Source organism: Catharus ustulatus, chromosome 9 (assembly GCF_009819885.2).
Source record: "Catharus ustulatus isolate bCatUst1 chromosome 9, bCatUst1.pri.v2, whole genome shotgun sequence".
Taxonomy (NCBI): Eukaryota; Metazoa; Chordata; class Aves; order Passeriformes; family Turdidae; genus Catharus; species Catharus ustulatus.
Genome location: NC_046229.1, coordinates 4803431 through 4831031, shown reverse-complemented (window position 1 = coordinate 4831031; position 27601 = coordinate 4803431). Strand labels below are relative to the sequence as shown.

General features: G+C 42.6%; 1 protein-coding gene across 16 annotated transcripts in view; it reads right to left on the bottom strand.

Moving 5' to 3' along the window:
• Window positions 1–27601, bottom strand: part of DAB1 (DAB adaptor protein 1) — a 408913-nt gene that overhangs the window by 4971 nt on the left and 376341 nt on the right. For 9 of the 16 annotated variants that reach the window (XM_033068085.2, XM_033068083.2, XM_033068092.2 and 6 more), the window contains 7 exons: window positions 25454–25513; window positions 15000–15056; window positions 12163–12225; window positions 10946–11054; window positions 8728–9276; window positions 7832–7959; window positions 6825–6923 (listed from right to left, as the gene is read on the bottom strand). In XM_033068085.2, the coding sequence (XP_032923976.1) occupies window positions 6840–6923; window positions 7832–7959; window positions 8728–9276; window positions 10946–11054; window positions 12163–12225; window positions 15000–15056; window positions 25454–25513 (1050 nt within the window). In that variant the 3' untranslated portion in view covers window positions 6825–6839. The remainder of the gene's footprint in view (window positions 1–6824; window positions 6924–7831; window positions 7960–8727; window positions 9277–10945; window positions 11055–12162; window positions 12226–14999; window positions 15057–25453; window positions 25514–27601) is intronic. The other 7 variants (XM_033068090.2, XM_033068096.2, XM_033068093.2 and 4 more) reach the window with 4 other exon arrangements.

Genomic DNA, 27601 nt, shown 5'->3' with positions numbered 1-27601 from the left:
GGGAGGAACTGACTTCTGAGAAAAAAAAAACCTTCAAAACCTTTGGAATTCACTGTGCACTGAGGAGCACAGACAGGCCTGCCAAGGCTGGCACAGGACTTCAATCATGTTTGTCAAAATGATGCTGGGGATGAGGAGAGCAGCCCAAAGGTGGATCTGTAGGGTGCTCCAGGCTCTGCCCCATCCCAGTGCCCTGTCCTGCCTCAGAGTGCAGGAACACACAATAAATCCAGAATGTGACCTGTTTCCTCCATGCCAAGCACAGCTGTCTCTTATTCCCCAAAACTGCTGCATTTCTGGAGCTTGCAGACACCCCCTGCCCACGTGGAGCCCAGAGTATGCAACAAGCCCAGTGAGAGAGAGAAACCCTCTGCAATGATTAAATAAATGCTGCTGGAAATATCCCCAGCAAGAAGCAAATACATTTTGTGACCTTGAAAAACTGAAGGTAATCAAAGGAGATGACTGAGAGTAAATAACTGCTTTTCACACACACTGTGAGTTAAGTCTACCTATGCCAATTTTCATGTGCAGGCTTGAAGCTGGCAGAATGATCTATCACAGCTAGTTCAGAGAAAATCTGCACTAATTAATGTGTGAACCTGACACACACCAGGCCATTCTTCAGGCAGTTGCTGAACCTAAGGTCATTGCAAAGGGAAGTGAAAAGGAAGGAGGAGAAGAAAAGGAGAGGGAGGGAGAACATCCCTTTGGAACAAAAGATGTCAGTTTTTAAAATGCCTTCAGGGAAAAAAAGAACTTTTCAAAATGTCAAGGCTGCTTGTTAGAGCTGTCCTCAAATATCCTTCAGATATGCAGATGTGCTGAGGTAACAGGTGTCCTAAGGTGCCACTGGACTCCACATCCTTGGAAGAGGAGGATGAGGAGCTGCTCATCAGCAGCAGCACTTCCAACAAGCATGAGACAGCCTTCACAATGAGAAACTTCTTTGATTCATGCCCAACATTTATCTGTACAAACACCTGAAATGCAAAGGCCTGCATTTCTCACTGATTTGAATAATTTCTCTTCCAGCAGACCAGAGCATTTTGCATTAAAAGTGTGCTCTTATTCTTTCTTTCAGTTGATTTCTCCCTTCAGATGCCTAAATGAGAAATTAATTGCAGTAATTGTGTGCAGTCTTCCCAGCCAAAGGTCTTTGGTCAATGCCTGAGATTTGTTTTCTAGTAGCATTTTGAATCAATTCAGGCATGCTTTTAGCCCAGCAATGCAAATGGTGTCTGTAAAATATTGATACTCAAGAGGGCAAAAGAGATCAGAAAGGGAGAGGAAAAAGGCAAAAGGAGAGTTTAGTGCTGCTGGCTTCATGGACAGCTCCTCTCCCAGTGCCAGGCACTAGTTTGGAAGGTCTTGAAAGCAGAAATAATCCCCCCCCTTTTTTATACATAATCCACACAAAAGTCACAGGGCATGTTATGAAAAGGCAGGTGAGCATTAGCTCTTCTCACAGCATCTCACCAGCATTTTGTGCCTTCTACAACTGCATTAGGAACAGATGCAGAGGGAAGGAAAGGAAAGGAAAGGAAAGAACTGGTCTTTGTCAGAACAAAAAGAGAGGAACAAATAAAATAGCAGACAAAGCTTCTAATTCACATAAACCCCTCAAATCTTGCAGTGTTTTCCTTGCTGAACTGGCCCAGAATCACTTCTGATGTGCTTTCATCAACCCACAGGGAGAAACCAAGACAAGAACTTTTTTTTGCTGCTGTATTCCAGAAACACTTCATGCTGCAAATCACTTTATCCATCCCATTTTAAGGGGGACAAGACAGCAGCAAACACCATTTCTGGAGGAGTCCACTCCTGTGTGAGGCAACAAGGGTGCTGAAGTTAGAGAAACATTATGCAAATGCTAGAAGTAAATTTGCATCCCATTTGAAAATATTAACTACTTCTCCCCAGCAGAAGTAATCACTGGAGAGCATCTCCTGAGCACTCAGCACCCACTGGGGCTTGCAGGGCTGAACTCACTCACCAAACACAACTGTGGGTTAGGAAGGAACTATTTTCACCCTGGCAGCCCTTGGATCACCTGCTCTGTGCAGAGCTGCAGGCAAGATGTTCTCAGTTGTGGAGGTGAGGCCCGCACAGATTTCCTTGCCCTTTACAGCCACTTCTACTCCTGGCTGACTGATCAGAAAGGGCAGGCTCAAATGATCAAGAGTTTCATGAAATAAGTGTGCTGGAGAGCCACACAAAATGAGCATCTTGTGCTGGGGATGCAGGTGAAGGGGTGGGAGTGCGAAGCGCCTTCTCTGGTTTTTGGCATGCTGACCCGTAGGCAAAATAGGACAGAGTAAAGTTGGCAAGCGGGGTTGAAATTAAATATCTTTGGTGAGAAGACAGGTCATTCCTATTGCCCCATTAACAGCCAGTTTTTATTTATTACTTATTAATATTTGGTTATTTTTTCTTACAGCCTCCATTAACAGCATCAATACAGCACTTTTCTAGTTCAGGATTATGCCTGGAGAGTGCCTCTGATCTTACTAGAAACATGCCTAGGAATATTTCCTAGTCCCAAATATCCAGTTTAATCATTAGCACTCTAAAAATTTCTGTCATTTTAGTAGCTGTACATCCATGAAGTGAAAAAGCACTGACAACTACTCAGAAAGATGAACCTGCTCCATATCTTGGTCCTGATATAAAAATGAACTGCAGCCAAGAAATACTGATTATTTCTGGGCCCCTCTCCCAAAACAGTAGCCACACAATTATATCTGTCTACAGATCTGTCATCCACATATCTTTCCATCTACATATCTGTCAATTCTCCTTCGTAACAATTGAACCTAATGTCCAATTTGAAACAAATTCTTCAGAAGTCTCAAAGATGCTGAATTTTCACAAGTAAGATTTTTAAATCAGTTGTTGTGCAGGAGACAGGGAAATTTTAAATGACCTCATCTCAAAGGAAGAGAGGAGAGCTTGTCCCTAAATTGAATTGTTGAGCTGTAAAGCAGCAAGAACACAGCTCTAGACAAGCTACAAAGAATGCTGTCTCTTGTTTAGAGGAAAAAGTTGGAGAAAGGGAAGGGTACAAGGTGACCTCAGGTGGGCTTGGTGACACTGGAGAGGTGAGAAGCCCTTGCATGAGCTGGCCACTGAAAATGGACAGCTTGAAGGAGGCTGCAGCAGCAGAGATTGTTCACAGAGCAGCCTGGATTTCCCTGCCTATGCCCCTCCATATTTCCTGGGAAACAGGAACATCCAACCGAGCAGGAGACCTGATTGTTAATTTTAGGATTTCTCTGGAGTGAACCAGGACTTCCCAACCTGTGATTCCCTTCCAAAGACACAACACTACTTCTCTCAGGTTCCCAGCCCTGCTCAGTGCTGTGTCCTCTGCATCAGAATGGCAGCTTTAGAATCTACAGCAAGAACAGGTCACCTGTAATCAGGAATTTCTCTCTGGACTTTATCCAGTTCCTACTGAGCCAGGTGAAAGCCTGGAACAGGTCCTGCAAATACAGCTTTTAGTTTTTTGAGCCTATTTGGAGTCCTGGTGCAACAGAAAAGGGGCAGAAGTAAGAGGAGGATGCAGAATCAGCTTGATTCCCTCCTGAGGCTCACTAAGCTCCCAGATAATCCAAGGCTTTGTCCATAAATTACTGTTTTCTCTCCACTTCCTAAAACCAGCCCAAATAAAAAGTTGTAGCAGCCCATCCTGGAGCTGACTAAGATTTTTAGGAGCATTTATCACCAAGCACAGCACTTGCTCCAAGATGGATGATGGCAGAGGGCCACCAAAGCACCACCAAAAGCTGATAGACAAATATCCTAACGAACTGCTGCTCTCCTGACAGTGCTGATGGCATCCTGAAGGGTGTGACACATTTTGAGGGCTCCTAATTGTCTGCACACATTTCTCAGAACAACTGAACAATTTTTTTTTTCAGGGAGATAGGCTCTAGCCACAAATGTTTTGAAGGTTTCTTGAGAATCTCTCATGAATGATTGCCAGTGCAAGTTCTGAGCTGGGCAGCAGCTCAATAGAGCTGTGTTTGTTCCTCTGTTCAAACTTTCTGCTTTAATGTAAAATGTCAACAATAAGAAATGATTAAGACATTTCACAGCTAAGAAACAGTTCTTTCCCTCTCTCTCCTTTCACCACAGTTACTTCCCACATAATCTGAAAACAGCAGTGGGGATTAAACATAAATAATCTGAAGATGACAGTCATTCTGTGTTCTCTGCATCTCTTCTGCAAAATCACTATCCATCCTCAATGCCATGCATGAACAAAGGGGAAACAACCAAATACAATTATCAGCTCTGCAAAGAGTTAATCTTCTTTCACCTGTGGAAGTTGGGCCTTTCTGCTTCTTATCTTCAACCATAAAGGGACAAAAATGTAATATATCCATAAAATGTCCCATTTACCTACTAAGAGCTCATAGCTGTTTCTGAAAGGGTGACTTCTAGAACAGCTGCTGGAAGGATGAGGATTTTGAGAGCTGAAGTTGAAAGTTGTAAAAGGAAGAGGAAAAATAGGAGAAAAGAAGATAATAACTAGATGATAGTTTAGAGTATCAGAAGAAATGAAGAAACCAGATTGCACCAAGTGGTGCTTTGAAAGACCAAGGTACAAACAACCAGGCAGGTGGATATTCTGAATACATCAAGATAAATAAAGATATGGTAGAGCTGATTTCAGAGATGCTGGGAACAGACAGATTTGACATTTCTGCACACAATGCTCTGCTCCTGAGAGGTCCATTCAGCTGAGCTGCTACTGAGCTGTTCTTGGGGTAAGAACCACGTTCTAAAGAGCAAAGTAATCTCCCATCTAAGCCACAAAAGTGGCTTTTGTGCAGACTGTGATTCTTTTGCACGACATGTTTCTCCCCATTAAGTTTGTCTCCAAATGCAGAGCTCAATACACAACTCCACAGTAAGTCCTGAATTGATAATTTTCCATGGAGATTAGACTTCCCGTTGCTCTGACGACACCAGGCTTCAGAATTAGATGGGCTGGCTTTGGGAAGTGATTTCCTACAGACTGCTGCTGAATGGCTCTGCACACAGGCAAAATGATATTAGTGGAACTTCACTGGAGAGAGGCTTTCTTTTTTGTTCAGCTTCCTGTTCCTGCCTACAGCTTTTAGGAATTACTGTAATACGATAATCAGGAACATTAGTTAACATTTCCCAGAATATATTTCTGAGAATTATACATATTTGATGCGAGGCTCTACAGGGATTAATGAAAAATGCAGCAAAACCATATGCAATCATTGGTAATACACTGTCCTGGTAGCTCTGAATTTCAGAGCCATCCTGACTGTGATAAACCATAATAAACAGATGTATGTGGGTTTCCAGAGTGTGGGACTCAGATAAAGGGCAAATCCTCTTTCATGATGTAGGGAAGAGCTCTTGGAGTGGTCTGGAGCTGGGATAGCTGAGGATGTCAGTGCTGGCCAAGGGCAGGCAAAGGCACAGCCAAATTATCATGTGGCACCATCCATCTGCAGCAGCAGCTCTCACTGGAGTAAATAATGAATGTTCTTGCTGGAGCAGTTGACTTTCTCCTCACACTGTCACTTCCAGACTCAAGGAGACACAAAGCTTAATGCCACTTTTGCTGCAGCCCCCAGGAGCTGAGCATGGGTGAAGCTGCAGAAGGGGGAGATGCCCTCTCACAGCACCACATATTATTGAGAGAGAACCTCATGTGGATCAAGTGGATCAAGTCTAAGTTACTGTAAGATTTTTTAAAAATCATATTTAATGCACAAAGTAAACTGACTCCTAACAAAATTATCAATTTTGAGTTCAAACTAATCTGAGAATGGGTAAGTCACTGGCAAACCCAGTGGAATTTCTGTACAAAAACGGGAAGGGTTCTCCCACTGCTCTGGATTTGCTCCAGGAGCTCTGTGCTGGAGCACAGAAGCCACATCAGATCATGTATTTGGGCAACACCAAACAGGAGTGGCAGACGGGGAGAAGATAATGAAACATATTCTTCAAACAGCAACACTAGAGAGTATTTGGATGGAATAACAACGCTCAGCACTCATGAAACTTCGTAGCTTCACTGTTTTTTTGGCAAAATATATTTACTGTATTGAAACAAATCACAGAGCATTCACAGGCAGCCACATTTTCTACGTGTTCTGTAACACAAAAGATGAAAAGATCATCTTTCCCGTCTGTCTGGGTTTAAATGACTTACATTGATGAATAATTTTTAAAACATCAGTATGCCAATGGTAATATGAATGATGATAATTTTCAGATGTTTTTAATTTGCAGTTAGAGATAAAAATACACAAACCCATTTCAATATTTTTTACATGCAGATAATAAACGTGCTTCTTCTACTGATTATCCCATTGATTTAGGGTAGAGACATTCACGTATCATTACATAATTTCATTTAATGATTGTTATGTCTATGGGTAAGATGTCTTATTCCATTTAATATGTTACGTCTGACTGAAGGCCAGGGTGGCTTTGATAAAAACAATGCTCTGCCTAATATATTGTTAGTAATGGCTCAGTTTCCCTATTTGCCCTCAGAGTTTGAACACAAAGTAAAATAAGTCTACATTTCTTTAAAGCATGCAGGCAGCTGAAACACACATATTTGCATAAGCTGCAACACTCAGTGAATGGCAAAAGCCATGCAGACCACCAAGCACGAGGAATATACTGTGGAGGATGGAGAGGTAAAACAGAAGAGATGAAAAGGGGAAAAAAATAAACCATGCATCCATGAAAGCAATGGCAGGCACTGGTGGAAGAGCAAGTGAACACCTCGAGGTGTAGAGAAAAAAAGGACAGATACCTACCCCAACCTGTGCTATCTAGCTACCGACCTGTGGACTTATAGTATCACCAGTTGGCTCACCAAAGGGATCACTGTTGGAGGAGGCCTGAGACCCATCAGGCTAGAATACAAGAACATAACACCTTTTTTTCTCAACAATAGAAAGTGAAAAGTCAACAGGAGGTTATTTTCATGCTGTGGGCATAACAAGTACATCCTATCTCATGAAAACCGGAGCGGGGCCTCGCCGCTGACCCGCAGCTCTCCAGAGCTGTAGAGGTTTCCTACAGCTGCTGCAGGCACCAAAGCACCTCACCAGCTCCTGCTGGAGCCCAGGCAGGAGCTGCCACAGACTTCAGAAGGTACTGGAGCAGGCCAACCACAACTGCAAAAGGCCCTGAAAGCCATGTGAAACAGAGAGAGTCCAAGCTTGGGTTATTTTGCACTTTTTGTTGTACCACCCCCTCTTGCCTTTGGCTCACTCGGGCTCCTACTTCCCTGAGACACCTGGTGATTTACAGTCATTGCTTGGATAACACTGCTTGCTTTGGTCCATAAAGGCACAGAAATCACATACTGAGGGCCACAACATTGAGGAACGTAGCTAGGCAAGGAACTGGGATGCAAGAATGTGCAAGACAACATCAACCATCATCTTTTAACACACAAACTCTCACATCTTTCTCTGCAGCCTCAGCGTGTTTGTTGTCTTACCCCAAACGTCCTTACCATGAGTAAAGTGACTGCTGGTGTGCTGAAGAGCACATTGGATACAGCTAACATGTACACCTTACATATGAACTCTGAGTTTGGGTCCTTGTATGCAGTGTTAGTGCACATCAGCAGAAATGTTGTGCCATCAGCTGTCAAACCCAAAGCAGGACGGGAATTCTGGCTGCAGCCCCCCCATAAGCACCACCCAGCCCGACTGGGAAAGATTTCTGACACTACAGAACAACATTTAACCAGCTTTTATCTTTTCTAGCTAAAAGGAGACAGTGAGGGTTTAGAAACCTTGTTGTTACTCACAGCCTCTGGCTCCTCACTTTTGCTTGGGCTTTCAAACCCCTCTTCAAAGAGGTCGTCTGCAGCAGGGTCACTCGTATGGGACGCTGATGATTTTGATGGAGAACTCTGTCTGGGTGCAGGGGTTGGAGCTAAACAAGGATTAAGGCAACAGCAACAATTATTCCATTGATTTCTTCAAAAGATACTTCAGCACAAAATTTGCTTGTGCTTTTACATCCTCCAACTTTCAGCACCCCTGAGCTGCAGGAGGTAAATTTGAGCACAGTTGTCATTATCAATCCCATGTGTTTGATTTCATTTGGCAGCTTACAAATTAACTTCGGCTGCATCTGGCCTATGTCTTTATGAACCTGGGAGACACCACTACACTGCACTAGGAATGTGTGAGTTACCTGCCCTGAGGCAAAGTGAAAAAGCATCTCTGACTGGCCCCTGGTGAACCTCTTGAATTCTTCTTTTCAGCAATCTGCAAATCCCCCACACCATGCCATGAACACCACAAACTTACTTTACAGCTCTTCAATTAATTTCCCCATGTGTCCAATATGTCAAGCTAATAAAATAAATGCCCATCCATCCCCTAATTTCTGCAAAGAATGTATGGTACATAAGTGAAATCAATTGTTAGGTAGAATGCTATGGGCTTCTGCCAACCAGCTTCCATATTCCCATCATAAAACAAATATTAATGATTTAGAAATTAAATTTCAGACTGCAGCTATCTGGACCCTTCATTTCTGTGACCTTTGAAATTCCTCTCTGATATTTTCCTTTATGGTTGGAACACATTTCTTAAGCCAGAGCATGCATGAAGGTTCTCAGTATCTGGGTGGGAATTTGAAAAGAGACAGAAGTGCTTTGAGGAAAGGGATGGCTGAAAGCACATAAATACTCACGTGAATTTGTAGATGGTGTCGTGGAAGTCACAGGAGTCAAATTTAACTGAGAGATGTCGAAGTCATCACAATCATCTGCTTCCTGTGCCATCCCAACTTTGTTAAAGTAACTTGAGAAGGCCTCTGAGGTACAACTGAGGGAAGGCTGATCTGGTTTTCTTGATGGCACTGGTGGAGGCTGAGCCATCTGGAAATCTTTGAACATTTCTTTTCCCATTTTCTGTCTGGGCCTGTCTGTCTGCGGGCTCGATCTGTTGGAATCGCTCGTGGGCGGGACGGCGGCTATGGGAGCAATGGTACCTTGAAACATGGCTGCTTGTAAAGGCAAAACAGTTTGTGTTGGCATGAAGGCAGTGGGCTGGAACTGGCCAGCCACGGATGGCCACGGCTGCTGGGTGGGAGGAAAGATGCCGGGCTGGCCCCACGCGATGGGCTGTCCTCCCTGCATCACCTGAGCGACTGGAGGCTGGGCACCCATGGCCAGCTGCTGCTGAACAAGTGGTTGCTGTCCCCAGAAGGAGGGCAGGACAGCTCCCATGGCAACATAACCTTCAGGGAATAAAGAGAGCAGGAGGAGGGGGGAACAAACGGGATGAAAGATTTTAATGGTGCTGAAAAGCGACACGATAAATCAGAAACGTGCAAAGCTGCGCCAGAGATCCCAGAGCTGCAGCACGCTGGGGAAGGAAACTGGAAACACTGAATTCACATCGCTGCACAAACACTCACAGGCAGAGCCATGGGCTGGTGGACTCTGCCAAGCAATCATCTCAAATTTGATCATAATGCTATTGCTAATAATAATAATAATAAAAAAATCCAACCCAGATGATTTCAGATTAAAACCCTCACACTTGGTTATTACCCAATTACTTGAGAACATCAAAAAGATCTTGAGTTTCTGCTGCACTAAATACCTATTAACAAAAACTGCTTCAGGTATTAGGCTAACATAACCTCCTCCAGTTGAAGAGGAAATTAAAGATTAAAACTAAAATGATAATTGCTTCCTGTCAGACCTGAAGCCTCTTTTATAGCTACCAAGAGTTTGACTGTGCAGGAATTATAGGATCAGGTGCTTTTTTATTTACACCAACAACAAAAATGCTCTGAAATGAAAACTGCTGTAAAACATTTTACAAATTAAACTACCTAACAGAATTATGTTCCACTGATAGAAACACTGTGCTTTACAGGTATGCTGTTTCATGTTTAAATTCAATACTTACCATTAATACTTTGCATAATGTAACTTCTCTCTCAATTTCAATACTGCTATAGCTTCAAAACTCTTGTTTCCAACCTGAGTGTTTCCTCAGCCCTCCTGTACCTTTCCCTCTTTGCTTTATGTCTAGGCTGTTTTGTAATCACAAACATAAGGGTGGCTACTATATTGTAAAGGGAAAAGTCCAGAACTCAATAAAATTAAAAAATAAGGAATTGAACTTTGAGACACCTAATTCCTGAGTGGTGGAAGCAGCTCAGATACATTTCTGTTCCAAGAGATGTCCAGGATGAATTCTCCAGACACTTTTTGATCTCTCCCCTGCTGTGACCTCATCCCAGCAGAGTTTTCCAGCTGACATTGTCCCCAAACACTTCCCTGCCACTGGAACCTGCCTGAGGTGCAGTGGCTAATCTGGTGCCATCAGAGGAGGTAACCAGTTAGAAAGTCACTGCTCAATCTTTTCCTAAGTGGGACTGAGAGCAGTGGGAGAGACCAGCAATCAAACCACAGTGTCTGTGCAGAATGCACCCAGCTTTTGAACTCTGAGCACTCTGAGGAGCACAGGGAAGTCTAGAGGACACTGCAGGACTTGAAAAAGTGGAATACCTTTGAAGTGCAATCAAATTCTCAGCCTCTGTTTACTGGAGATGAGAGGATATTCACTGCTAGCACAGAGCCCCCAAATCTAAACTAAATGCTGTTTCCTCTCTTGTTCCTGTACCTAGAAGTTCTGTCATCCAGGTGGTTGAACATGCTTGAACTCTCAGTGACTTTTTTGGCTTCTGCTTTAGAAAATGTAGACAAATTCAAACCAATGTACAAGCAGGAGCTTGTTAAAGACTTGCTTTGCCTTGCCCTGAAGCACTGACCTCAAAACCTTCCCCACTTCCACCCTGCTAAAATCAATGCCCCAAGTACTGAAATGCAAAGCAGAGCTGGGCACTGCTCCCCAGATCTGATTCCAGACGGTAATTCCAGCGCTTTTCTCACCTGAGGGTACGGCAGCAGTGCTGAAAGGTACAGAACCAAACATGTCTGTACTAGCAGGGAGTGACTGGGATGAAGATGGGATAAAGGCATCACCTGGAGTAGCAGGAGTCTGCAGGGAGACAGGGAGAAAACACAAGGGTGACAAATCAGCTGCAGCTCCTGCTGCACGTTGCTGTCACACCACCTGCAACTCTAAAAATCCAGGTTTGCAGTGAAGAACGAGGAAGAAGAAAGAATGGGAAGATGTAGCTATAGAAATATAAGTATTAGAATTTGCTGGGGATGGGAGGAAAAGAAAGAAATGAAGAAATTTTCTATCAGAGGAAAAAAATCAAGGTGAAATTTGCCTGGAATACATCACATGCAAAATACTGACATAATTTCTTTCTCTAGAACATACAGACTTGTGATTTTGTTTGTTAGGTGACAAAAGGGAAAGGCAGTGACAAAGGCATTAACTTTTAAGTTATAATTAACAATTAAGATAAATGAAATATCTACAGGAAAACAGAATAAATATTGCTTCTAATTAACCAACAGGACCAGAATCATAGGTCTGCATTAAAGGAGAAGCCAAATGCAGTTGAGTAAGCTGAGGGTGAGCAAAAAGGGCTTTGAACATCTATCCCAGAATGATCCAGAATATATTGGAGGTTTGAGGCTCCTGACCTCAAAAATACTGAATTTTCTCAGTATATTCACACTTCTCTACAGCTTAATGAAAGGTTCAAAATCTTTATATGATTTTTTTGGTCATCTTATAATGCTGAAAAACATATTGAGGCTTTTTTTTTCCCCTTAAAATACATCCAACCCTTTCTCTCTCTTTCTCTTTACTTCTCTCCTTTAACAGCAGTTTTGGTGGATCCAGAGATATGAAATATGAGGCTGTAACTGGATCTTCTGCAGTGCAGAGGGAGTGCAATGAAGCATTTCCCTCTGACAAACACCAGGGAAGCAGATCTGCAGCTCAGGTTGCACCCTATGTGACACTTAACACTAGAGCAGAAAAATAAAAATCGAAGGTATTTTTGCACATTGTCATGAAGCAGTGACTTCATTTCAATTTACTTCATTTTTATTTTCCTGCAACCTAAAAACTGCTTTGAAATCCTCCCCACTGGAATGGCTGAGGACACAAATTGTAAATGTGCTCACTAAATGTGCTGAAAATAGCATGCAGGGAAAACCACAGTGCAGTTTCCCTGGGTACTCACTGGGGGAGAGGTTACATCAGGAGGAGTGGACATGTCCCCAAAAAGCTCTAGTTGGGTAACAGCCTGTAAAGAGAAAAAAAAACAATTCCATTTATCTTTTGAGGAGAAGAAACTGTGAGTTAAGCAGTTACAACTTGTAAAGTTATCTGGTAACAGCAAACAAGATAAACCTTCCCAAAGTCCTGCAGGCTTCAGCTGTGAAGTCCCCCATGGAGGAAGCACACAGGCTCAAGCTGTGGGATTTTAATATTGCTAATGGACCCACACAGCCAACAACTCACTATAAAAACAATTCTGTAGGGAATTCTCCCAAACGAAAAAAAAATGAATAAAACATGAAACAACCATGCAGAACAGGCCTGGATGCATTACTGCTCTGCCTTTAACATCAGTGAGCTCCAAGCATGATTTATGGGCAGTCCTTTTCCCTGGCTCCTTTTCTAAACCCCCATTTCAAGGTCTTGGAGCATGGCAGCAGCACATGGAGTGCCACAAGGATACAGAAGGGCTTTTAAAGTGCTGCCTGATTTCCCCTAGCCCATGGGACAGGTGTGACCTGGATAAGTGGACTTGGAGGAGGATGCACAACTGGGTTACTGAGAGTTTGTGGCTCTGCATTTAATTCTTAGAAATATTTCCTTGGGATGCCCTTCACTGGCAGCTCAAAACAGGTCAGCCATGCAGGCCTGGCTAACTGGACCAGAAGAGAAAACACACTTTATTATAAGAAGCAACTTGAGTGGCTGCATAATCAAAGCTCCTTCAAAGGTTCTAGAGTAAATTTATTCCCTTCCACCCACCTGCAAATGAGTTCAGCTGGAGTTCAGGGATGTTAAAGCACAGATCCCTCAGAGCTCTGCAGGAAACCCAAACCCTTATCAGGGTGGTTACACTGGAAAGTTTTGTGAGACCCCAGAACTTCTCCTTCTCACTGCCTTGCTTCCTGGTTTTCCCATTATCACATCCAATCACACCCACAAAATGTGGGAAGGCACAATTCTCATTATGAACAAGATTTAATGCAAATCTCAGGTTAGCTCACTGAATATTCTCCCCATCTTAGGAACATAAACCTTGCATCCTCCAGGTTTGACATTCAGTTGAGTCCTGTCCTGCAAAAGCATCCCTGAATGCTTTGGACAGTCACCCAACTGGCAGGCCAGGCTTTACAGCCTTCCAAGAGACCAAAATCACCCCAAGATTTTTTTCCTGCCTTTAACCTTCCATTAAAAGTTATCCCTTAAAGAGTAAGACTAGACATATCAAAAATTTATACTTTTTTTTCAATCCATTCTCTATTCACATAAAAGCAATACCACAATCACTTAGAACTGGAATTTGTCTAAGAAGCTCTGTTGATTCTCAGCTTCACATCACGAAGCACCCAGGGATGAATTATCTCACATTTTCTCACATTATGTTTTATATTAAAAAGATCACATTGCTTTAGTGCTAATGACAGTGCATTTTCTTCTTATGGCCTTATATATCCCTCTAAGTATCTGCATGGAAATGCAGAAGGGAAAAAGAGGGAAAGCCACATTTTCTTCAGGGTAAACCAATTCTAATGCTCTGTACTAAAATACTGCCAGAAAAAAACCCCAAAAAACCCAAACAAGCAACCAACCCAGCCTAAGTCCCTTCTGCAGTGTGCACAAACACATCAGGCAAGGGTTGTTAAAATGCCCAGGAAAGTGGGAATAATGGCAGCAGCAGCACTCATTTGGAAATCACTTCAAGCCTCCTGCAGGCACTGCTGACTCAAGAGGTGCCAGGTGACACTGAAATACTCCAAGAGCCACTTTCTTCTCATCTCATCTCTCCAAGCTGCTTGTTTAGCAGCACCCCAAACCTGCCCTTCTCCTGCCCCCCTTGTGAACTGCTCACTGTGTGCTCCTAAGGAACACTTGTGTCCTCTCCATGAGCAAAAACTCCCCTGTGCCTCCAGCCCAGGTGAGGAGCAGAGGAGGGAGGATGGGAAAGGGCAGGGTACACACAGCTGTGTGCAAAGCTAGACATTTTTGGGTGGAAAAAATGGTATAGGTTTCACAGGAATGCTGGAAATTGATAGCCAGTATACTTTTGAACTCTGGATTATATGGCATGCATTTGAAAGGTGGTAACTCAGATCCCTGTGCCTCCACACTCCTGGATAATGGGAACAGTAATACTGCTCAGAGTGCTTCAAGGTGATGGATCCTTGGATACTCTTCACAGATATAATTCTGTTAAAGCTCTGCAGACACATTTCTAAACAGGCAGCTGGAGAGAGTGATAGGAAAGTCAACAGCACTTTGTTATAATAAACCCTCACTCACAATATTCCCCAGGAAAAAGAAATACATTTACAGGGGAATTTTATTTTTTTTTTTTAACAGAATAGCAACCTCATATGCAACAGGAGCTACAGAACCACATCAGAGCATGCAAACACAAATTTAGTGGGATCACAACACCTTCATTTACTGACTGGAGGCAGCTTTAAACAGCAACCCTTGGAGGTGGATTTTAAAGTCCCAAATGGTTCAGGAGTATTTTTTTTTCTACAGCCCAGCTCTCAGCCTGAATAATGAATGCATCTTCTCTGCCACAGAGCTGCCTTTATCTACTTGCAGCACATGAGATCCAGGACACCAAGCACTTATCTTTTATTTCTGTGATTTCACTGTCACTACAGAACTGATTTCACCCCTTATGCTTCATTAAGATTATTCACATCTGATATTAGCTACGTTCCAGTGAAGTTAATCCCAAGATGAACATTTTCCAATTGCACTATTCCTATAGAAGATGTCAGATATATTTCCTTAAAATATTTTTTAGTTCCACAACCTTACCTGAGTGACTGAAACAAGATTTTCATCAATGTCCAGCAATAAGTTTCCATTCTCCAGCTGTAAAGCATGATTTATGAAATGAGATGAATGATTTATGAAAATGACATGAATTTCTGAGCATGAAAATGATAACCTCCATAATTATTGACTTCAGCATTGAAATGAAAACCCTTTCCATCTTGCTGTGAGCACAGATATGAAATCAGGTAGTGAAAACAGTGAGTCTGAATGCTGCTGGGATGTGGGGCAAACATACACTTCATTTATGCTAAATCTCATCTTCTGGTGTATAAAGCAATTTTACCACTTGTGACACACCTATTTATTTCCCTAAATATTTATTAATTCAGCAATAAGCATAGCCAGTGAGCTCTGATCCTGCTTACATTAATGGAACTTTTCCCTGGCTTGGTAAAAGAAGGGATTTAACATCCTCAGGGGAAAAAAGAATGATTGAGTTTTGGATGACAAAAGCTCTAAAACCAAGTATGTTCAGAAAAAAACCCACACATTTCTCTAACTAGGGAAACTATAACCTCAATGTAAACATAATTAAATAATTTTTCCCCCATAGCAATTTTGGAAATTACATGAGTCAATTCAAGTTATATTTAAATCTATAGTTTGTGTGTATGTAAATATACATGGGAATGTATATTGCCCTCACATCTGTATATATCTGTATCCATCCACACTCAGCACACATTATCACTTCAGAATGCTGAATTTCAGGTAACATTTATTGCAGTGTTGAGACTTCATTTCTGCAGACACAAACAACAGCAGGCTGTTGAAAATCAAGTCTAAAGTGACTGAGAAGCTTCATACAATTTACCACTATTTCCATGTCACTTAAAAATCTCACACACAGCCCAGAATGCTCATCTCATCACAGAGCTGAAGAAAAGAGAAAAAAAAGAGTGGGGAAAGGTACAGCCAAAGTACCATAATGTCACTGTGCACAATCAGAACAGATTCAGTCCTAAACCTCCCTGGAGCTGACCCTGCATTCCCCCAGCCCCAGGTGAGGAAAGTGTGAAAAAGCTGTGTCCATTTACTGAAAGAACACCAGAGACTTTGAAAGTGCTCTTTAAATAAAGCAGAAGGCTTTCAGAGAGCCCAGTTTTGGCCAGCAGTCCATCACCCTGTGCTCTGACAAGCCCCCACCCTCCAGCACCAGAAACCTGGGGAGATTCTCCAGCTCTTGGTGTTCCTGCACCTGAGGATTCCTCCACAGAGTGATGTAAAATCTTGGTTTAACTAATCAGAAAGGCACAGTGTTGGATGTGAAACCCCCTCCAGCTCAGCCAGGCCCTCACCAGCAGCAGGGGTGGAGGAAGGAGAATTAATCCTTGTGACATGAAACCTGCCATGAGAGCTCCATCTTCCTCTACACTGAGACATCCTGGAAATCTTTCAAACACAAAATATGTAAATCTGCCTCCTCAAAGCAGCAGCACCAAGGCAGGAGCAGTTTTAAACCACTCCAAGCCAGCAGCAGAATTCCTCATGACACTTTTCACTGTTCACTAAAAAATAACTTATTGTCCAGGAGCTGGAGAAAACTCCAGAGTGCACAAGCAATGGCAATCACAGAATATCCTGAGCTGGAAGGATAAGAGACAAGAGAACTGCTGCTTTCATAAACCACATAAAACTGGTCCACTCCAGCACTCCCTCTGATCACCAAGTCCTCTGGAAAACATCTTTTCTAAGCAATGCAGAAGTTCAGAAATTAAAAGGGAAATCTAAACCAGGGCTCTTGTGCTCACATGAGTGTGAAGCACCTTCTTCTTTCACTCCCATACACAAATCAAGACAGAATATCCAACTTCTGCTACTCAGTCTGTTTTTCACCAGCAGCAAGGGATCTACACTGACATATGGCATGAGAAAACCTGCTTAATACTGCTGTACTTTTGCAAATGAGATGATAAAAGTAGCATCTCACAAAACGTGGTTTTGTCATCTCAGAGAATGGAGCAAAGATGGTGCTTAAAAGCACGAAAAAAACCCCACATGGTAATTAACTTGTACTCTGCTACACAGCTCAGCAAGAAAAAAAGAGTATGAAGGATACTAAATATAGCAAATAACCAGCAATTAGTAATTAACCTTTGAGCTGGGTATTAGCTATTCAACTCTTTTAAGGCAGCAGAGGGATTTAAACTTGGTTTCCTGCACTCAGGGTGAGTGTTACACCACAGAGCCCAGCAGACAAAAGAGGAGTCACCCAACCACAGCCTCTCTGCATCTCCAATTCCCTTTTCTGACATGGATTTTACATGGAAGTCAAAGGGTTGGTCAAACTAAAGATTTTCTATCTTATTTCAGTTGAACATGTAAATATTTTGGAGATGACAAATAACTTTTCTGATGGTTCAGATGGTTACTCCTGCTCAGCAAAGCCCCAGTTGTTTGCACCTTACACCACAACTTGATATTGCTACAAGCTCCATGAGCTGCAAGCTTGCTAATTAACCACAACTCATTCTAAAGAAAACAATTAGAACCACAATGAAAGAGCATGTTGGATGCTGACTAAACCCATCATCAGTCAAACCACGTCTGGTAGGTTGAGACACACCAAAAACATCCCACAGACATTGTTTCCCTGTAAAACTACTGCTGAATTAATGAAGTGGCATGGGAACTCAACAAAGAATTGCTCAATTACTTCCCAATTAAAGAGAATACACAGAAGAATGTGTGTCAAGAAAAAATTATCAATGCCTTTGCAATCTCCAGCTTCCTACAGATCCTAAAGATCCTTGAGTGCCATGAACTTTCCCAGTTACAGACTGCTGTAAATCCCAAATTTCCAGAGCTACAGCTGAGCACACCCTTTCATTTCAAGGTTGCTGTGAACATTTAATTGTGGAATCAAGAATGGTTTGGGGTGGAAGGGACCTTAAAGCTCATTCCTGGGACACCTTCCACCAGTCCAGGCTGCTCAGAGCCCCATCCAGCCTGGCCTAGTGAGGGAGGCAATTCCCAACCAGTACAGCAATATGAGCTGCCATGAAACCACTGATGGATTCTTTATCCAAAATACATTTTGGGCATTTTCAGCATCTGACACTGCACAGGGTAAAATCCAGCGTTCAGAATCCCATGGGACGTGGGAATTCTCCTGTTTAAAGTTCCTCTTTCGAGTTTCACAAGGTACAGTAATTTCACGATTATAAGCCGCATTGAGCATAAGCCGCACTTCCGAGTGCCAGCAACTTTTCATTCTTTGTCCATACATAAGCTGCACCTGATTATAAACCACACGTTACAATACAGGGTGTGATAAAAGGTATCTGTTCTAACACCACCTGTTGAGGGTGGGGGCAGTGATCCTGATCTCCCTGGGAGATATTCTGCTAATGGGCATCCACTGAAACCAGGCAGGGCATTGTTCTTTATCTTTTCACAACCCATCCTTCCTCCAACCAGTCATTTTCTGCTCATGGCCATTGAGTCCCACTGTGGCACTGATAAAATTACTGCATCCCATTGGGAGTTGCTCCAGCCAGGGGGAAGAGCCCAACATTTCTTACCAAGATAAAAACAGAGGTTTTGGGACACTAAGGGAGCCCCTTTCTCCACTGGACTCCAGAGGAAAACCGGATTTCTCCACATCACCACTGGAGCTCCGGAGGGAAACTGCACCTTGTACAGGAGCACTGCTCCAACTGAGCCACATCTGTCACTGCAGGAGGATGCAGCCACCATGGAATGGGACTGCTGCCAACACCCTGCCTGACGGGTGTCAGGTTGTACTCTGACTGTGTCAGGGTTTGGGGTTTGTTCTTTGTAGTACTGTATTTCTATTTTAATTTCCCTAGAAAAGAACTGTTATTCCTAATTCCCATATCTTTGCCTGAGAGCCCCTTGATTTCAAAATTATAATAATTCAGAGGGAGGGGGTTTACATTCTCCATTTCAAAGAGAAGTTCCTGCCTTTCTCAGCAGACACCTGTCCTCCAAACTAAAACAGCAACTTTTCATTCTTTGTCCATATATAAGCTGCACCTGATTATAAGCCGCACTTTGGGTTCGGACCAAAATTTTAGTCAAAATGGTGCAGCTTATAATCGTGAAATTACTGTACCTCTGAATTAGTGATCACGACCATTGTCCTTCAGGGTATTCTCCTGAAGCCTTAAACCCAAGTCCTGGGTGTGATGTACCCAACTACAGAGCAGCCTTGAGCTTCACTGCATTGCCCAGCTCCAGTTTCCTCTGGTGACTGGGAGCCCTGGAAGTGCTGGTTAAACATCCTGTTAGTTAGTCCTGCACAGCTGGAGGATTGGGACTGTTGGGTATAATTGACATCCCAGATTACCGAGGCGTGCTGAGGGAATTGAATCGCTCCACTGTTGCTCGATAGCTTCCTTTGAATTAAGGAACTCTTCATATGATCAAAACAGACGCTTACTCATTTGTTTATTTTCTCTTCATTTGCAGGGAACTTAATTCTGAATTCCCTGTGTACTTGGGGTATTTACTCTTATAGGAAATGTTATTTACAATGCTTCAATTACCACTTTTCTCCGACAGACTCTAATAAATCAAGAGTGCACCAGGGTGACTCCAGCTTGGAGCCAGGCCCACACTGCTCCCAGGTTACACATTCCCAAGATAAGGAAACCCCCCAGGCACAGAGGGTGCTGGTGCAAAGGTCCCAGACATGTGGCCAGGACAGGGAAAGAGGAGCCCTTTCCTGTCAGGATCACAGCCAGGGGACAAGGGATGGGTTCCTTTAACTGAGATGAGAGAACCCAGAGCCAAACTCCACTTCTGGACTGAGCAGGACAGGATGCTTGCAAGGAATAAATTAACAGTGGAAGGGAAGAAGGCACAACCTCATATTTATTATTTAAAATACGTGCAAGGCACCATTTGACAGGTGCATCTATCGCTTTTCAAAACAACAGGTGACTGGAACTCTAACCAAACTTCTACCATCATTACTAAATTCCTTGCCATCATGGTATTTTCCAAACTTTGAAATCACATGAGTTTCAGCAGGCAAAAAAAGCCAAGACCTGTGTACTTCTGTACCTAATAATGAAGGGTAGAACTGAATGAATCTGAAAAAATTAAACCTCTAATTGTGCAAATGATGTAATTCAAGGCATAAAGTGATGCAGATCAGGTAAAGCTGCAAACTTCACTGCTTAGAAAGCAGGTTGTAAATGAACATTTTAGCAAATTACTCTGAGCTGTAAGGCTCTGAACAAATCCAAAAGCAGTGAATCAACACAAGGCACAGCTGTCAGTTTAATGTATCAGCTTCTATCAAAAAAAAATCTGCATGGGTCATATTAAATAAAAGACAAAAATTCACTATGTGTGACAGAACTTTGTGCCCCAATCAATGAGATCCATCTATGGTTCAACTACACTCTTTTCTCCACTTTGGAGAACATCAAAAGGTGCAGAATATTACCCAAAAAAATGCCCAGGCAGCCAGGGATGTTTAGGAATGCAAATACACATGAAGCCTTTAGACAATGACCCAACAGGTTGCCTAACTGAGAGGGGCCACTGAAATGTTTACCACTAACTTTACATTGCCCAGATTCTGGATTAAAAACACAAATCTAAACTGCCACACACATGGCAGCCCCCATGTGCCTCATACCCACCAAAAAAACTGTGTCACTGAGGCAAAGCCTGCATCTTTGGGGTTTTTTTAATTTTGTTTTTTCTTCTTGAGAGAGAACAGTTACAAACTGATCAAGGGCAGCATTGCTGGATTACAGCTTCCCCACACTGTGTGATTATGTCCCAAAATCCTAAAGGATTGCACTAGGAATGAATTCAAAGTTTTGATAGCATGTAATCATTCTGCTGGTGGAGCAGGGCTTAGGATCACGTTGGGGGAATGGCATTATCCAGGCAGGATGGAAAAGCTGCTAGCAGGACAGCTCCTACAGATTAAAATCAGCTCAAGATGCGGCCCACCATATCCATATGGCATAAAAGAACAATTAAATTAGGACATTTTGTTCCTATCTGTGAATTCCTTCACTGTTAAAACCTCCTGTTTCACATGCCAAATATAAAATCAGGCATGGTCTGAAACATGAAGTTTGCAGATTTTGAATGCTCAGAAACTCTCCAGATTATTTTTATCTCTACTTGTCTATATAACAATAGATTAAGAATGGAGCAATTCTAACATCCAACCCCTCCTGATTGCTGAATTCAGGTTAGCAGCTTTCTGAATTGTCTTGCTCTACCTGGCAGTGCAAAACTAATTTTTCAAGATTTGGTTAAAATGCCTTTAACTTTGAGCTCAAGTGTGAAATTCCACATAAACCATGTCCTTAACACACATGGAGGAACTTCATCACTTTATGCTGATGATGTTATAAACTGGGAAGATTAGGGAGGAGGACCTGGCTTCTGCTTCCTGTGCCATTGAAATTTTATTAAGCAATAAACCAGAAAATATCCCAGAAAAGATAGCTCAAAAAAACCCCAGTTGGATGGGGCTTGGAGCAACCTGGTCTAGGGAAAGGTGTCCCTCCACATGGCAGGAGGCTGAAATAAAAGATCTTTAAGGTCCCTTCCAATCCAAATGATTTTATGATTTCCATTCTATGATTTTGCCTGAAAAACAAAGGCCCATAAAAACATCAACCCAGGCCACAAGGCATTGTCCCAACAAACTAATATATTTTCTAATTCTGCAACAAGTAGCTGTTAAAAATGCAGGTCCCACACTGCATTATTAAAATTCATACATGGGGTTTAATTGAGTGTGACTAAGTCAGGACATTTGAACACAGGTGTCTCATTCAGCAAATGTAAATAAAACTGGACAGTTTTCCCAGCACAGATGGCCAGGACTGTGCACTCCCTTTCTCCTCATGTCTGAGAATTTGATCCTGGAAGCCTGGCTGTGGAGGCTCAAGTCAACATCAGCAGCCTGCAAGTTGTTTCTGCAAAGCCACTGATGCAAACTTTGGGAGCAGCAATCCCAGGCAGAATGAAAGCTGAGCCTTCCCAAACACAGCAGGACCACCAGGCAGATCCTGTGGTGCCAAACCTGAGTGTGCTCAGGTCCAGCTCCCCCTGCTCCTTCCCCAGTGTGTCCTAAGATGGGAATTCCTCCCTACCTGCTCCAGCCTGGTTTGATATTCCCCTGCCTGCCTGCACTGTGAGGCACCAGCTCTGATGCTCTGGATCTTTACACAGCAGTGAGATGAGCTGCTTGAAAGCCTTCCTGAAATTGTTAAGCAGATAGTTTAGACATTTTGATGAGGGGAGAAGGTTTTATTGTGATGTGACTGACAGTCTCCAGGAAGGGTATTTACAGTCTGGCTCTTATTACTAAAAACACCGTGACAGGTAGAACTTGATGTGGATGTTTAATGGGGAGACAAAAGGAAATTATGACAAAAAGAACCCATTAAACATTTCCCTGTTTTTTAGAACAGTTAATTTTACACACAGAACTAGAATTTCTAAGTGGAGCATGCACCACTTAACAGAAGATTTTAGGGTAAGCCTGCTTTCTTTGTCTTGATGTGTACTCTCAGTGAATGGGGAACAGGAGAATTGGTCTAAGCACAGAGCAGACAGAAAATAAGAATGAATTCAAGAAGTGTGAGTTAATACAGAGGAAGGGAGAGGTACTGGGAGGGAACTGAATTCCAGGGCAAGTGTGTGTCTGGAGCTCAGCTGCACCCCAGCAGAGGAAAACCACAGGAGAGCAGGATTTTCTGGGAAGGGATGCAGCAGAGAGATGGGGAAATACAAGAATTACATGGAGTAAGCAATCTTTTCATCCCAATGTCAGAGAAGTGGCTTGGCAAGCAGCCACTGCTGATAATTGAGTTCAGTGGGTCTGTTCCAGCCCTGGGATGTGAGGCTCATTCCTTTCTGCCTCATTTGCTCCGTATTTACATTATTTGATATCAGAGATCATGAGGAGCCAGGCTATAAAGCACTTTGACACCTGCTGACAAACGGCCTCACACAATGGCCCAGCATTGCTAAGTATGTGAATACACAATTCTGAACTCTCCTGGCACCACCAGGGAGATGCTTCACACCTTCAGCCTCAGTGGGATCCCATACCCATGGAGAAATATTTGCCCAAAGCGTTCAGGTGCCTTAGGAAGCTGTATCTCACTGAAAATCAGTGTGAATTACACAAAGCAGCCTCTGAAATGGGGATTCTGCCCTCAAGCCTTTACACTGTGGTGGATCTCATCCCACCTAACTTGTAGAAGCCACCAGACATGCAGGTCATTTAAAATTCACCTGCAGAACAGGTGAATTCACACAAGAACCACGTGCAGATGTACATTTATTTCCATCTGAGAGGGACACGTTGTGCAGATGGGAGGAATTTCACAGAACCAAAGATTCACTGAATGGTTTGGGTAGGAAGGGGGCTTGAAGGTAATTTCATTCTAACCCCCTGCCATGGGCAGGGAATTCTCCCACTGGAGCAGGTTGTTCCAAGGCCAGTCCAACCTGAGAAGTGACCAATTCTCTCCACTGGCTACAGAGAGACAAGGCTGGAGGGCACCTGGATGAGCACTTCAATATCCCTCACTTTTCTACTTTTTTATTCTTTTTTCATGGACTAAACCTGCCTGGGAACACACCAGAGGAAAACAATCCCAAGATGGAAACTCCATCTCTGTCCAGGGACCATGGGTAATTCAGCCTGAATTCAACCAAAACTTGCTGCATCATTATTAAGAGCTGAATATATCGTCAGGAGAGAGAATTCATGGTGCCTGAAACCCGTCAGGAGCCACAAAAAAGTTTCTCACTTCATTCATCCATTATGAAATTACTGAAAGCAAGACCTCCTAATAAAGGAAGTGTCCTTACATGTTCAAACCAGGCACACGAGCTTGATTATTTGCCCTCAGATTGAATTTTAGAGGTTTATATAATAATGACAGCGATAAATTGAAAACAAAATTATGGCAAGTGTCTCAATGACAGAGAGTCTCACATGTGGAAGGGTGAGCAATAAATCAGATGGGCAGTGGAATATTAAATTGCTAATTTTAAGAGCTATTGCTCTTTTTTTTCTTCCTTTTAATACATACTAATATAAAAAGGTGAAACAGGATCTCAGTTACCTCTTCCTTCCTCTTCTCCTTTTCTCCATTAATTAATGTACAGAAGTTGATTAGGGAAAAAGCTTTAATCCCTTTAAATTTAACCATGAACTAGTGAAGAAAAAATAAAAAAAAGGTGCAACATCTTACATCTGCTATTTACAGGACAGAGCAGTACCAGAGTGTCTGCAGACATGATTGCAAGCACTGCACACCCATCACACTGCAAGAACCTAAATTACACACCCTGAGTGAAATTGAAGCATCACTGAAGGGATAATAAAAGAGTCACAGAAAAATTGTAACACTGAACTATATGAAAAGCTACATGAAAAGTTAAGTGAAAAATCAACAGCTACTCCATGCCCACAAATACCTCCATCAGTGGTGAAATGTGAGTTATTTCAGCAGATTTTTGCAGGCAACATGAAGATGCCTCCCTGCTCCTACTGGCTCATCATGAAATATTTCTGGCAGGGTTTGTTTGTTTATGCAAAGCCCAGAAGTGTCACAGTCCAGGTCCCCATCCAGCACCTCCACAGCATTTTTCTTTTTGTTATTTCATGTCTTGGTTGGCCCAAGCTGTGCAAGTCAAAACATCCTGGTGTAAAAAACTCTCATTGACTTGAACACAACACTACACTGAAATCCCTGACCTTTTCCTTGGTTTTTCTCCACTCTCACACAGATCCTCAGAAATAATAATTTTTTGTGCAATTCAACAATTTCTTGAGGCATTTATAGCACAAATTTATATTGAACAGCATAACCACCCTTCAGCAAATGCACACCTTGTTCTAAGGCATCTGTCACTGCTCTCAGTCACTTGTTACCATTCCTTACATATTTTGGGAATAAATGCTTCACCTTTTCAAAATGCCAATACACACAACGGAAATGGTGTTTTTTGTCTAACATTAATCCTATTTTTTAATATTTTCCTGCCCACACAATGCACAGGGTAGAAAAAATTCAGCTGAATGAAGCTTGGTTTCTTGTATGCTTAGAGCACTACAGAAACAATGAACATTTGGGTACCAGAGGGACCCTTCCAAACCAGGCACCACCTCAAGCATTAACAGGCAGAGGTTTACTGTCAATTCCCAACCATTAATAACACATTTTAAAATGGTGAGTTGCCTAAAAATGAGTTGAAAAGACAGAAAAGGAGATTCAAGCAATGAATGAGATGGATATAAGTGACATCACAATCCCAACCAACCCATAAAGTATCACTGACAAAAGTCACACCACAAGGAATCAAATCAAACCAAACCAAACCAAATCAAATGTTACAAACAATAATAAAACTCACAGAAGCTAAAACCCACACTGCCCTTAGTGTATATAAATAGGGGAGATACTTACACTTACAGGTTGACTTTTTGGCACATCATAAACACCTTCCTTCTTTTGGCTGGTAGGAACCTGCAACAGCAAAGGAAAACTGAGGTCACTACCAAATCAGCTTGGATGAAAAGCTGAAAAGAGCAATTGTATTTATGCACAGGGTGTACATAAATGAGTAGTTTATTTAATACTAATTTTTAATACTAATGGAATCAAGGATTCTTATCCAAGTAGGGCCATTAATGGAGAAAATACTGAAGAAATGAAAGACCTATCTGAATTTTTTACAGCCCAGCAGTGTTCAGAAAGGAGATTTCCATTCTCAGATCATTCTGGTTGCAGGTGTACTTGGAGCTCACTCCTACTGAAATGGTTGTTGTTTCCTTTAACTTGGGGTTAGAGATGTGCAATGAAGTTATGGTCAGGTGAGTTCATCATCTCCCCAGATGAAGAGACACAGAGTTACCAAGGTGAGGGTAAGAGATGTTGTGTCAGATTTCCTCCTCACAATTCATTTAATCATCTAAAAAGAGTCCTCATAGTGCAGTGGTGGGCTCTTGTGGCTGCTCTGTGAAATATTTGGTTGCAATACTGCAATTTTCCCAAGGAATTCAGGCTTTTTGGAGCCTGACATAGGAGAGATGGGCAGGGACAGACAATGCACTTAAATTTTGTGTCTTTAGTTGAGCCACCAGTCCTGATTTCTACCCAGGGGATTTATAACTGCTCATGTAGTCCCAGCTGCTCTGTAGTACTGGGCTGTGCTTGCCCAAGGACCACTTGTTTGCATATTTATAATTTGGGATTCTATTTCCTTTCCTCTTCAGAAGCACTGAGTGTCCACTGTAAATGACCAAAGCAAAAAGAACAGTGACCAGTTCTAATCAGTGGTGCTTTTCCACCACACAAGGCATCCAGAGTACAGAAGTTACATTTCAGACAACACTGAAACCTCCCAGGTCAATAGGATGATATTGCAAATATGACAAAATTATGACCTTTTCGTTTACTAAGAAAATAAGTGTCTTAAGGTTCTGATATTAAACTCAGAGTGGTCCAGGAGAAGCTGAAGAAACATTACTTATTCACTGCAATGTGCTATCATTTCTCATTCTGTACAATATTCTATATTAAAACCTCTCTGCACTGTTGTCCCTACTGTTCCCTCACCCCATCACAGCCTCCACAAGGAACTGTGTGTCTTTAACTTGGTGCACATTGAAGAATTTTGTCAAGAACTCACAAAGAAACTGAGTAAACTTTGTGGAAGAATTCTATTCCTATCCTTGGTTTTCTCTGGCCACTTCCACTAAAGCCAATATCACATTCTGTATGTGCAACTGGCAAAAATTCAGTGCCATGGCAGTGAAAGTCTGGAAAGAGAGAAAGTTACAGGTGACAGTGTGAGAGCAGGAACCAGGAGTGTTCAGTTTAGGATCACTGGAAAGCAGAGTCTTCACAAAAGGAGGGGAAATATGGAAAGATAAACTGTTTCTAAACTTTCATTAGAATGCATTTTTCTCTGTTTTATCTGAAATGTTTCCCTTTCAGCCATTCTCCTCTTCCTCCTTCCAACCTTCCTGGGGAGTCATCCCACTCTGCACCAACACCCAGAGCTGAGTGTGCAGTGAGCATTCCCTGCACTGCCAATCCCCCTTTTTCTACACTCAGAGAAGAGCTCCTTGCATCTCCTATGAAGACAGAGAAACTTTCCTGAAAGCCATTTCTCCCTCCCAACTCAGTGCTGCCTGACCTGCTGCTTTTTCTTGCCCTGCACCACCACATTTTTTGAATCTCTGCTTACACTGGGGGGCTGCAGGGAGTTGCTGGTTTTCCTTTGATTAGCAGCACCAGTAAGAGGTCCCAGCACTATTTCTGCTGTCAGCTCTGTCTCTGTGACAGGCTGGGAACCATCTGGATGTCTTTGCATCTTGCAGCAATAAAAGCACCACAATTCAGAACCCCCCCATCTCAGATTGCCAGCTCCTCACAGAGCAGAGCTTGCCTCTCCACAGAGACCAGAGCTGGCACACAAACACCAAACCACCTCCCAAAATCCCATCTCCACCTCACCAGGACAGCAGGCAGCAGAGGAGATGCTGTTAAGCAATCTGAGGGTTGGGATGTGCTCAGTGATTGAGTCCTTACCTAACAAATTACAGCAAC